General features: G+C 55.7%; 1 protein-coding gene across 6 annotated transcripts in view; it reads right to left on the bottom strand.

Moving 5' to 3' along the window:
- The window catches only part of MAU2 (MAU2 sister chromatid cohesion factor), a 29,907-nt gene that overhangs the window by 8,983 nt on the left and 7,940 nt on the right, over positions 1–12,984 (bottom strand). For 2 of the 6 annotated variants that reach the window (XM_014781699.2, XM_087443429.1), the window contains exons 2-13: positions 11,325–11,342; positions 10,868–10,933; positions 10,080–10,175; positions 8,483–8,577; positions 5,873–5,900; positions 5,386–5,541; positions 4,003–4,149; positions 3,828–3,918; positions 2,607–2,710; positions 1,925–2,002; positions 1,554–1,619; positions 105–188 (exon numbers count right to left, since the gene is read on the bottom strand). In XM_014781699.2, the coding sequence (XP_014637185.1) occupies positions 105–188; positions 1,554–1,619; positions 1,925–2,002; positions 2,607–2,710; positions 3,828–3,918; positions 4,003–4,149; positions 5,386–5,541; positions 5,873–5,900; positions 8,483–8,577; positions 10,080–10,175; positions 10,868–10,933; positions 11,325–11,342 (1,029 nt within the window). Of the gene's footprint in view, positions 1–101; positions 189–1,553; positions 1,620–1,924; positions 2,003–2,606; positions 2,711–3,827; positions 3,919–4,002; positions 4,150–5,385; positions 5,542–5,872; positions 5,901–8,482; positions 8,578–10,079; positions 10,176–10,867; positions 10,934–11,324; positions 11,343–12,984 lie in introns of all 6 variants that reach the window. The other 4 variants (XM_004422916.3, XM_087443432.1, XM_087443430.1 and 1 more) reach the window with 3 other exon arrangements.

The raw sequence follows: 12,984 nt of genomic DNA on the forward strand, positions 1-12,984 counted from the left end.
CCCTGGAGTTGCTGAGATTTGCTGGTGCCCAGGACAACACCCCCCACCCGCCCCCAAATGAGTTGAAAGAAACGATACCAAATATGAAGCATGTCACCTACTACCTCTTGGTGTCTATTTCCTTCCCGTATATACACACTCGCCAGGTTGGTCACGATGAAGGCCCACAGCTCCTGGTGATTGGTGAGCTGGAAAGGGAGACACCAGGCGTTACGGTGCTGGGCCAGGCACAGCCTCGTTGGAGCCACTTGATGGCATCAGAGCCACACAAATGCTCCACAGCGGCTACTTTGGAATCTCCTTATTCTTTTCATTTCAGACACATCCCCCTTGCCTCCTAAACCCAAGGACAACACAGCTGTCAGTTCTTTTCATTACAAAACCGTCATCTACCTTATGAGATTTAGGAAACAGAGAAAAGGAAAACTAGTCGCCCTGCCCCGCCCTCAGAACACTCCACAGTTTGGTCTATATTCTGCTGTCTGAGACCTGGGCGGCCCCTCCCTCACATCACAGTCAGTGACCCCGGGACTTTGGTGTGTGCTGACATAGCTGAGGAATGCGTTGGTCCTGGGGGCACCCTGCCCAGAAGGCAGCCAAAGCTGTTGGAGGCCAGAGATGCTGCCAATGGCTGGTGGTGGATGGACCGTTGTCCCCAGCTCTTCTGGGGGAACGAAAACGGCCAAGAGAGGGACTGACTTGAGTGGCCTGAGCGCTGCCCAGACCCTGGGTCCTAGCGGGGCAGAACAAGCGCAGCTGTGCAAGAGGCCGAGGATGCCCAGAAAGCACAGACCCTGCCTGCATGACCCTGGCAAGTGACAAAGAGATCCAGAGGGTCTTTTGATCTGAGTAAAGATGCTGAGATATTTGTCACTTGGACCACAGGAAGAGCACGTGTTTAGAGTCAGTGGGGTTTGGGTCCGTGTCCTGGCTGGACCACTTTCCTCCTGGCCTGGTGGGTAGGACTCCCCAGGGCACACGCCATTCATCAGGGATTCTGATGTTGAACCAAAGCAGCAGCAGTCACTCGTGAGAAGAAAATGGGGAGGGAGGGACTGAGAAACTTGCATGGGGCCACAGGCAATGTGGGGCAGGTGTCAGAGGGGTCCTGGCACCACTGCAGTGGGCAGAAGTAGCTGTGCACGAGCCAATGCCAGCCTGGCAGGCTGTTGAGAGGGCTGGGAATCATGGGTGAAAGTGGCTGAACATGCGGTGGCGTCCTGGTGGCCTGGACACCCTGTGTTCTGCCTTGTGGCTGACCTCCAGGTTAGATGGGGAAGCCCCAACCCAGGCTGGCCAGGAGCCCCTTGCCCACAGCTATCCCTTGTCACACTGTGCTGCCAGTGCTGGCCTTGTCCCCATCTGAGCAGCACAAGACCTGACACAGAGAGCTCTGGATAAATGGCACATCATTGTCACAGCCAGCATCAGGCTGAATGCTGTGGAGTTGCCTGCTGACCATGGTTTTGCGCAACTGGTGTCCTCACCACAGAACACCTGACTCCTTACTGAGAAGCACCGCCCGCCCCAGGGAGTGAGGGCCATCACCTTACCCGCAGGGCTGTGGTGAACTGGGCTTCCGCATTGTCCATGCAGTTGACTGAGACACAGTACAGGCCCTGGAGGAAGAAGGTGCTGAGGGCCTGGAGCCACAGGCATCTCACCCCAGGCTGCGTGGCTACACCCAGATGAGCCTGACAAGTGACTCTATTGAGCCAGCTACATCTGAGCTTTATCCCAAGAGGGAGAAAGATAGCATGCTTAATTATTCCTGCCTCCTGGGACCTAAGTCAACTTGGACTTGATGAGACAGATGCTTGTCAGAATGAAGCCCACTGGGAACATTCCGGATCCTGCCTGGAGTGATGGTCATGGGGTTACTCACTGGCCTGGGGCCGGAGGCAGGCGGCCCCCAAGCACTCACCAGCAGCGTGTGCAGCTGTGCTGCGTGGTTGGAGAAGAGCCGAGGGGACTGCTGGCACAGCTGGCAGACCTGGGAGATCTGCCGAGAGAGAGCACGCCTGATGTCATGTGGCCTGTAACCTGGGATCCAACAGCACTGGGGAGAGACCCCAAAGCTGGTGGGTGTACCAACATCCCACCCACTCTAACTTGGGCACGAAGTCCCAGCAGACATGTCCATCGTGAGGGCAAAGTGCAGCCCTAACCTCCTCATGGCTGGTGACCCTTGTCTGTTACCCACCTTCTCTTCCCTTTCCAACATGTGTCTCAGCAATAAAGCACCTTTACCCAACTCAAGGCCCCCGTGCCCTCTCAGGAAGGTGGGCATCAGGGGTTACAGATCGTGGGGCAGAAGGGGTGCTAGGATCGCTGTCAGGGGACCCCAAATCCCCATACCCCATGTTCCTTGGGCATAAGAACTTTTAGGGAAAGACCCGTTGACATTTGTATCAGATTCTTTGATCAGTTGTGCCTGTGCAGGGTTATGAACTGCCAAATTACAGAGAAATGACACAGATGAATGTCCTGCCGACATACAATGGGCAAACTTACATTCTCCCACGTGACGACCTCCAAGACCTGGCAAACTCCAACCTTGCATCTCAGCCTTCCCACCCTGTGTGCCCAGCCCCCGGTGGCCTTACCTCCTGCAGCGCGGTGGCCTTGTGTCCCGTGACAAGCCTGCACATGATGATGTGCTCCAGCAGGATCACTTGGAAGGAGGACAGGATGGGGCTGCAGTCGAGCACTAGTAGTGATAGGTGGCGGTGAGTACATGGGGCGCAGCCAGAGGAGATGGCACAGGAGATGCTGACCTGTGGCCCCACCTCCTGCCTCCTGCCACATCGGCCCCTCAGTTACCTGGTCTGAGCCCACTTGCTCTGCTGGGCACTGGCCCAGCACCCAGTCCATCACCTCGCTCGGTGCCCACTGCACCCCTGACTGAGGGGGTTCATCTCCCTGTCCAGGTGGGGGATGGGCTCACAGCCAGGTTTTAGTGACCAGACTATTCTAAGAAATCCCTGGAGGGATCTGTCTTCTATCCTTACCCCACCTCGACCCAGCAAGTGCTCAAGAGCACCTAGTCACGGCAGGTTCTAGAAATGCTGAAGTTGCCCAGGGGAGTAAGACCGTGGGACAGGCCTCAGGCAGCAGTGGGGGCCACTGAGCGGCTGTCCTCCCGTTGGAATCAGATAGCACAGCCCTTTCCAAACTCGGCCAGAGGGAAAGAACCAGTCCCTGCAAGCTTTGGTTCTCTGGCTCTGACGGCTCCTCCCCCACCAGTGCTGATAGGGGCACAGAGAGCAAATGAGCAGGTTAATAGGGACAGTGAGGCAGCCAGGAATACATGGGGCTCTGGGTTCCCGCTAGTCAAAGGTCCCTGTACCCACAGGATGGATTAGTCGAGCATCCAGGAAGAACCCATAGCCTCCAGAGGATCTACTGTCGGTCAGCGAGAGCTGAGTTCTGATCCCGGCCTCACCCTGAGCACGATTCATGTCACAACATTGATAATAGATGACAAAAGCAGCCACCACCCGTTTCAACTGAGCACTGCTGTCCCAGCAGACTGGGAGGAGTCCTGCTAACCCTGAGAGCCATCTTGTGCAGTGGGGGTAACAGGACAGAGATGGCACAAGTCCCCCAGCCAGGCATCAAGGATCAAGCCCAGGCCTGGCCTGCTCTGCCCCGACCCCAGGGTGCCCCATCTGACAAGTGGGGTAACAAGACCCACGGAACAGGGACTCATGGCAACTGCTCAGGGCAGCGGTACTTCAGGGTCCTTCAGACCCAGCACAGGAGGCAGGTGTCAGGCCACCGACCAGGGGGTGCTGTAGCCATGCAACCGGCTAAGGTCGACTTACTCTTGAGCTTCTCCAGCTGCATGAGGGCCTTGTCCGTGTATTTCTGTGCCTTCTCCAGGTAGCCGGCCTGCATGGAGTGCATCACGGTCACCTGGCGATAAGACCAGATGGCAGCGGTCACTGGGGCCCTCTCCTTGCCTGCCTGGCCTCCCATCTTGGCCCTCCGTGGACTTACCAGGTAGACAAGCACGCACATGTGCTCCTTGGGCAGCCAGTGGAAGAGGTCGGCGGGATTGCTGGGCAGGATCTCATCGTCATGCAGTGTGGAGATGGTCTGGATGCACTGCTGCAGCTGCTTCAGGCACGGCTTCACACTCTTCACCTACAGTGGGTGGGTGGCACCACACACCTGAGCACCCACCCACTGCCACCTGGTGCCAGGTCTCCACAGTGATGGCTCAACAGGCTCTGCCTGCCCAGTGATCTGTGAGCCCCTTTCTCCTGGGGGTTCCCGCCATGCCCACCACCTGCAGAAAGCCCACCCCCAAACGGGTCAGCTGGCTCTCAGGGCGAGGGGAAGGGCCAGGTGGGTCATCTGTGGGACTCAGACTCAGCCACTACCCAGTGGGCCTGACATGAAGGCCTAGGAGAGGCCTGACTCTGCATGAGCCATGTTTCCCCTTTCCTGCAGTGATCCTGAGGAGGCAGGACAGGGCCAGGGACCTAGCAGTCACCCTCAAGGTGGGAAGCTGCCTCGCAGGCCTGGGAGCTCTGCAGGTGCCACAGTTCATACAGACTGGCCTCTCTGCACCAGGGAGCCCCACCCTGAGTCCCAGGAGACAGGTTATCTCCACGTTGTCAGCACCCCGTTAGAGTCTGCTCTGGGATCCTATAGGCTGAACACGGCGCTCGGTCCAACCGGCAAAGGTGTGTGTGGGTGGGGGAACCGAGAAACCCCCTTACCAATAAGAGGCCCACTCAGTGCTTTCTGGGGCCCTCTCTGCCGCCAGGCTCCACCTGGCCTCCCAGCACCCCAGAGAGGCCCTGCCTGTGGTCAGCCACTGGGATGCGGTGGGGCGAAGTGGATGGGCAGCCCTGCCTCAAAAGCCAAAGTGTTCCCCCTCACACAGGTACAGCCGCTCCCAACTACACAACGGTTATGGAGTTGAGTCTCGGACATGGCCGATCCCATCAGTCCCTACTCGAATCCCACAAAGCTGTCATCAGTTAAGGGGTGGTGGACAGACAATGCCTGAGCACCTGTCACGTGCCAGGCACCCTTGCCAGAATCCTCATGGTTTATTCTCACGGATTCCCCAAACTGTTCTTAGAGGTCTTCCACCGTTCACGCACTAGTGACCGTGTCACGCACTATGAATGTGTGACACCACGACTACTCCTGCCGTGAGGGCAGGAACAGGACAGACCCACTCTCGGAGCGCCCTCTACCTGCAGAAGCATAGCACTCACGCACGATGGGGCGTGTAGGAGGAGCTGAGCCCCAAATGACAGATGCGTGTTGTGGTCAGGAGATGACTACAGAGCTGTTGTCTCAGCCAGAGGCCTGCCCATGGTCTGCCTACTCCCCAGCAGCCCTCTTGCGAGAGGCGCTACATACCTGCCCAGCATCCAGGTAGTGGGTTACCTGGAGCACCAGGAAGAAGACGCGCAGAGATTCCTTCTGGATGGGGTTCCCCTGCCAGTTCTCGACTATCTGTCCGCAGAGGGTCAGCAGTGGGTGGACTTCCTGCAACTTGCGCTCCATCAACAGCAGCTACGGAGGGAGAGGCACAGATGCTGGGAGCCCCTCCCAGTGCATAGGGCTGCCTGCCTGCCAAGGGATCTCTGGCACTGCATATGAAGGGCACAAAGCTTGGCTGGAACCCGGGTCCAGGCAGCTCCAACCCACGCTGCTCCTTCCTCAGCACAAATCCCACAACCTGGAATCTGAGTTTCACCTCTGAACCCAGCCAGGGCACCAGACCTCGCTCTCTTGGCTGCCCGAGGGGCCACACCATGGCAAGTGGGGGTGGTCTGCCCACACCCTGAGGGGACCTGGCCTCATGTCTGCCACACTGGCCCCATCCTGCCCAGCCTCAACTTACCATCCCTTTGCTGAGCAGGAACAGAGCCCTGGAAAACAGAGAAACAGAGTCAGTCTGTGAGGCCCAGGAGCCTTTTGGGATGACTGTGCCCCAAACGTTCACATGGACCCAACATGCCACCTCAGGGAACAGTTAAGCAGATGACAGTAGCCCCTAGAGGTCCCCAATGAAGTTTGTTTTGTTTACAAGACTGCTCTACTTTGTCCTATTCGATGTCTCTTTACCTTTTTTGCCTGGTTTAAACAGTCATGAGGTTTAAGAGCCCAGAACGCATAAACGGGTACTCAGAAAGCAAGGAGGGGGGATGGCTCTGTGGTGTAGTGGTTAAGTGCGCGTGCTCCGCTGCTGGCGGCCGGGGTTCGGATCCCGGGCGTGCACCGACGCACCGCTTGTCAGGCCATGCTGTGGTGGCGTCCCACATAAAGTGGAGGAAGATCGGTGTGGATGTTAGCTCAGAGCCAGCCTTCCTCAGCAAAAAGAGGAGGATTCGCATGGATGTTAGCTCAGGGCTGATCTTCCTCACACACACACACCCAAAAAAGAAAGCGAGGAGGGGCAGGGTGCAGGATGGCCTGTCTGCCATGATCGTACTCTCACTGACAGAGCAGATTGTGGGTTCCAGTTGGTGGACAGCACAGAGTCGGGACAAGTCAGCAGGCTGGGGCTGCTGAACCCAAATCTGTGCCTCACAGAGGCTTCTCCACACCTCCACTTCCTCGCTTGGGACTGGCCGAGCCCCCTTGGGTTCTCATGAGGGCTAAGGGGATGAACTCAGGAAGCCTCGGGCATGTCAGCACCCACACCACCCGCCATCTCCACCTTCAGCAGGCGGCAAGGCCAGGAGATTCCTATTCTCTCTCTTGTTCAGAAAACAGCCAAAACAACCAGTGAGGGAGCCGAGGAGGCAGCTGCTGCCTTTACAAATGGCTGTGGGGCTGTGGTTGTGCAGACCCCACAGGCCCCCAGCTTGTTCAACACCTAAGTCTTGGTCTCGCCAGTCTCGGCAAAGTCCTCGTGTGCTGTGGCCAGCACCCCATCAAGTAGGCACATTCTCCCCATTTTACAAGTGAGGAGACTGAGGTGGGGAGGTCACAGTCACATGGGTGAGAGACGTCTATGCTCCAGGCCACTGCGCCATTCCCTGTTGTTAGCTCACGGCGTGGAGACTCTAGGATCTACCCGTCTGCTGTTTGACTGTTGAAATCTAAGGCCCAGGGCCGGTCCTGTGGCTTGGTGGTTAAGTGCGCGCGCTGCAATGCTGGTGGCCCGGGTTCGGATCCCGGGTGCGCATCGAGGCACCACTTCTCCGTCCATCCTGAGGCTGAGTCCCACATACAGCAACTAGAAGGATGTGCAGCTATGACATACAACTATCTACTGGGGCTTTGGGGGGAAAAATTAAATAAATAAAATCTTTAAAAAAAAAAAAAAAAAAAAAAAAAAAAGAAATCTAAGGCCCAGAACTTCACATCAAGGTTCCCACGTTGTCACACAGAAGCACTCACTTGGAGACCCTATGTCCATGGTCAAAGGTTCTGGGCCAGGCGACCTGCAAGCGCCTTGTCCTGGTGGAGCCCACCCAGGCCGCCCTCCCACGGTGGCACAGAGGCCTGTCTGGGGACACTCATGAATGAACATGCACGGTGAGCAGCTGTTCCCATGCCCTGCAAGGTGTGTTACCATGGACCCAATGACGGCTGCAGCATGAGAGGGACAGGAAGGGCCAGACTGTGTGACAGCCATCATTCCAAGGCAGGGTGGCTCAGGGAACAAGACAGCCTGGGGGGAGCTGCATGGCCCCAAAGGTGCTCACAAATGTAGAGCTCAGAGAACGGAGTTGGGGACCATTTTGTCTCAACAACTCCATTGGGTAACCTCAGGCCTCGTGTGATAGAACTTTCCAGAATCCCAATGCACACAACAGAATAAGAGCACTCCTGCCTGGAGTCTGTCTACTGAAGAGGATTCTTCTTTTGGGGGAAAAAAGAGACAGACTAGAGGTCTGAACAGATGAAGTGCTGGTGCCTGTGACCCCTGACCCTTAACCCCAGAGCACCAGTCTCCAGATGGTCTGAGTAGTTTTGCATTTCATACGAATCTACGTCCCTTCTTTTATACAAACATCCACTTAGTCTGTCTCCTGTTGTGCATCTAAAAGCTCCTGGGTGTCTCCTGAGTGGGGACTCGGGCGGTCGCCTACAAGCACTGGCAAGCACGAAGCCCACATTCTTGGCGAGCACTGCTCTCGCATCTGTGCCATGAAGGAGAATGGCCCAGCAAACCTTCAGAAACTTTTTATTTCAAGAGATACTAGAAACGTGCAAGTGCTGATAGTGCCAAGAACGCTGGCTGCCCCTCACGCTCACAACAGACTCTCTAACTTCTTTTTCGTGTGTGTGTGGTAACATTGGTTTATAACTCTCTAACTACCAATCATGAATTGATGGCGCAAGAGGCATCTCGGTACTGCTTTAATTTGCATGCCTCTTACTGTGCATTAGGGTGACCACCATTTCATGCTGAAATGTCAATTCTACTTGTTGTCCAGGATCAAGAAAGCCAAGCTCTCTCCAAGAATGAAGGGAAGGGGTGCAGGGAGAAGGTGCCTACCGTGTGTATTCAGATCCCACTACCCGGGCGTATTCGGCCCCCACGCCCAGAAGATCGCAGGCTGACACCAGGTCTTTCTCAAGCGTGTGCAGTTGCTGAAAAGGAGAGAGAGCAATGACTCTCACTTCCAAACTGCTTGCATTACAGTACCTGAGCATACTGCTTTGCTGGCAAGTTAAACTGAACTGCCCCACACGTCAACAAAATTGCCCGTCAGTTTTGAGCTAAATTAACCAAATGATCTCATCAACATTAATTGCTTTGGGTACAGAACTCCACTTCGCCTACAGTGTACATCATCTAAGCCCAATGGCACATAAAGCCAGCAGTTAACACTCATGGGCACAGACTTCCAGGGCTGCCCAAATGTGTCTGAGTGCTTCGCAGGCTGCCTTCGGGGGCCGGTCACTAGGCAGGTAGCCAGAGGGACCCCAAACAGGGAGGGACTCCCTCAGGGGTAGGTGTCCACAGGAGTTTCAAACATAGAAGCCTTAATAGGCTGAAAGGGACACCTAAAAAGCCTCAGTCAAGAACTTGGGCTCCTGTGTGCACATGGAGCCCACCAAGTCTGTGACTTGAGGTAGGTGACTCACCACCTGGCCTGCTTCCTCGTCTGCCAAAACGCACAAGTATGCATGGGAGGATTAAAGGAGGCAATGCTCGTGAGGGGCAGCAGTGAGCCTAGGGGGTGAGGAGGAAGGCCTCAGGAGCTCTGGCTGGGTGAGCTCTTCCCAGCAGGAGATTCTCTGAGTCACATACTCCCGGGACGAGGGACTCCCGCAGAGGGCAGGGAGCATTTCCAGCTCAGGGCTCACACTGCATGCACAGGAAGATGATGGGGCTGTGTCACGGAGGGTGGGTGAGAGACAGGGTAGTGGGCAGGCTGGGTCGAGGACAGGAGAGGCTGGAGGCCGGCCAGTGATGGAGAGGTGTGGGCAGAGCCCAGGACAGAAGAGGTGCCCCTCACAGTAGAGCCTACCCGTCACCCTAGGCTTGCTGGCCCTGCCATTGCAGCAAGAAGGCCCAGCCCAGAGAGCCCCCCAACCTGAGCATCTCAGAGCACAGGGGCTGGGGCACCACCTATGTCTAAGGGAGTTGATGGGAGGTTCAGGGAGACCATGTGGAACCCAGGGTGAGGCGATGCCTCAGCAGCCCTGATCTGAAGGCTCTGGGAGACGAGGCTTGACTCGGGCATTTGCTGCAGTCTCTTGGAATCTCTGCACAGCTCTTATAAAGCACAGTTGGTCACCGGCAAGAAATTCTCCCTGAATTCAAATGAACACAGGCCAAAGGGAGCACCAAGAAGGAGGCGGACGTGAAGACAAGGCCCTGTGTCAGCCCCAGGGAGATGGGCACTCCTACCAGTCACCCTGGGGGCTGCTGAGAGTGAGGCCCGTGCTGGGGGGCCTGCTGAGGACATAGGCTGGAGGCGGCTTACGAGCAGCTTACAGAAACGTCTCCACCCACTCGGTGCAGCAGCCTGGGGAGGGCCTGTGTGTCCTGGAGTCTGCCTTTATTTGTACTCGGGGCAGGCGTGTCCCAAGGTCAAAGCCCCTGCCAGGCACCCACAAGTCTCAGCCAGGCCCGCCGTACTCACAGCAAGCTGGAAGAGCAGGCGGCAGTGCCAGTACGGGGTCTGCTGTGAGATCTGGATCGCTTTCCGCAGCAGTGGCTTTGCTGCGTCGACAGAATTCTGAAAGGAAACAGTCAAGTTTGGGGAGGAAAAAACAAGCCAGCAAGCAAGCTGGATTCCTTATGCAGCAGCCGTGGCGCCAGAAGGCCACTCCTGTTCATGCTCATCAAAGTATTTGCGGGTTGCCAATTTACTTTATTAAAAGAGAAAAAGATATTTTATTAGACTCACTGACTGGAAAGTTTTTGCATTGCTCTTAAAATAACACCTCACTCACCTAACCTGAAAGCAGCTTTAGTTCAAAATCCTGAACAGTCAAAGTGGATGACAATTGCCATCTTTCTTGTTCTGCAACCAGAAAAGGGGGCCAGGGACCTGAAGCACGCACTCCCTGCCACCCAGGGAGCCTCACACGTAGCTGCTCAAAGTGAGGAAAGGTCATTCTCAGCTACACCTGAGATCAGGAACCAGATTAAGAAGATAAACTACGTGGACTTGTTCGGGAACTAATCATCTTTAGCCTAGGAACGAGGCTGTTTTCCAACAGTCTTCAGAATGTTTTAGAAAAAGATTCTGCTAGCCCTCAATAGCAAGTGATCAGCCACAGACGCCCCATGCCAGGGTGCAGGAGGTAGGAAAGTAACGAGAAGTGTTAAAAGCCAGGAGGGAGTCCACTCCTGACAGCACCAATTTGTCATGCCTTTGCTACAGGGAGAGGGACTTTGCTTTCAAAACCCTTCATGTGTTCTTACCTCTTGACAGTATAATTCAGACAAAAGACTTGCTGCTTCAAACTTGACATCTTCAAACTGGGGGATCTAGTGACATCAGGTTAAGGAAGTACAGATGCTGCAAAAAAGGTCAGTTTAAAAGGCCACCGCCAGGGTTCTTACACTGTAGAGGCTGGTCGGACAGCGCATCCTCGCCTGCTCTGAGACCCCAAGTTCATGTATTCCCCAGCAACCCCTGAGCTTGCTGCCGGCGGGTGTGGAGCTGAATGCTGGGGCACAATAAGGAGGACAGCACCCAAGGAGAGGCCGCTGGGCCAAAGGGGCAGCCATGGCTGAGCAGGGATTCTCCAGCTGGTCTGTGGGGCAGAGCCTCAACCCTACTGTGTGAACGTCACAGTGGGGATTCAAGCTTATAATATATTCTTTCTTTCAAATGGAGCATTCTTTAAAGGGAACAGCAGCAACAAGAAAAGGATACTTGCTGTGATATCAACCACTGAAAGAAAAAAAAGAAAGAAGGATTAATCCTCAGCCAAACGCTTGGTGCCTGCTTACTGACTCCACTTTGGGGTTTACACAGGTTGTCCCATCACCAGAGGCTGCAGGCCAAGAGGGAAGGTAGCCTGCTCGGCCTGAGAGGGTGGGCTCGCTCTCCCTGCAATCCAGCGACCAGAACATGCCTGGGGGAGAGGGAACGAGCACGTGCTCCCCAACTGACAGGGGCTCCCTATTTCCAGGCTCCGGAGTCAGAGCCCCTCCCACTACAGCGGCAATGCTTCAGAAGGGCAAGGAGTGTAGAGGGGCCCCCATGTACCACTCACTGCAGTATGCCAGTAGTCAGCAAATCACGACACAGCAATCAATTACAACAGAAGAGTGGGTCTGGGGGTATCAGTCCTTCCTGGAGAAGTAACATTTAAAAGCTGCTTGGAAATGAGCAAAGTTAACCTCAGTGAGGAGGGAGGAGTGCTTCAGGAAGGACTAGTATGGGCAGAGTCTGGCCGGGGGGTGGGGACGATTCCAAGACCCAAGCTCGCTGTCCCTCTCTCACACACATTGGGACACGCTTCAGACAACGACACATTCCCACTCAAGGACTACTGTACCCTGGAGCTCTACATGCCAACAGGAAGTAGTCAGGTCCCGTATCAGACCACCTAGAACACAAGCACATGCCTGACACTGTTTCCGCCAACCCTCTTGTCCCGCAAACATTCGCAGAGCCTTGGCAGTTATGTGAAGGCAAATCTGGAACTGAACAGAAGACCATGACTTGCCGTGCTCTGTGGGAGAACAGCACGGGGAAAGGGTGTCTGGGGCTGGGCCTTGAAGAGTGAGGGTGTGGGAAGTGATGGCAGGGGGGGCCCCAGGCAAAGGGGGAGTGGGAGGTGCTCCAGGCAGAAAAGAGCCTTGAAAAAGGCACAGAAGGCCAGGGAGGTGAGGATGGAAGGCCGGATGGGTCTCTGTGCTACTCATGTGGCAGCAGTGACTAGGGGTCAGAATGCCCCGATGTCAACCCTGGAGCCTGACACAATCAGAGGCATAAAACAAAAGCACCCAATCAGATCCCAGTTTTAAGAGCATCCTGAATGTAGCAAAGAGAACATGGGAGAAGGAGGAGCTAGAGGGCCCACGGGGGCTGCTGGCATGGGAGGAGGGAAGGAGAAGGGGCCAGTGAGGCCTTGGGGAAGTCGCAAAAGAGACAGGGAAAGACCGAGCAGTTCCTGAGACCAGTTGCCAGCAAGACACAAGTGGGCCAGCAGGGGGAGCTGTGGGAGAGGGGGAGGGTGAGAGAGAACGTAGAGAGCCACAGGATCCTGATACACATATCACGCAAGCGGGCACATGTGGAGCCCAGGCAAAAGGCACTCTGCAGACAACCTCCATGTCCCCTCCCAAGTCCCCCCTGCAGCAGGGACAGGAGGGGCTCCGGGTCCCTGAAGAGACAGGGCCAGGGCTTGCTGCCAGAAGTATGGCCCAAGAGGCGAGGCTCCTCAGCTGGAGGCCATCTATGGAGACAGCAGGGATGTGCCCAGCTCCAGCTACACGTGATGTCGATGAATCTGGTAAACACAGAAGTCAGTCTGCTTTCTACACAAGCCATTCCTCCCCACCATGAAGGGCAGTTCAGCAAGAGA

The sequence above is a fragment of the Ceratotherium simum genome, chromosome 18, assembly GCF_057802395.1.
Source record: "Ceratotherium simum simum isolate JZ-2026a chromosome 18, ASM5780239v1, whole genome shotgun sequence".
In the NCBI taxonomy this organism is placed as follows: domain Eukaryota; kingdom Metazoa; phylum Chordata; class Mammalia; order Perissodactyla; family Rhinocerotidae; genus Ceratotherium; species Ceratotherium simum.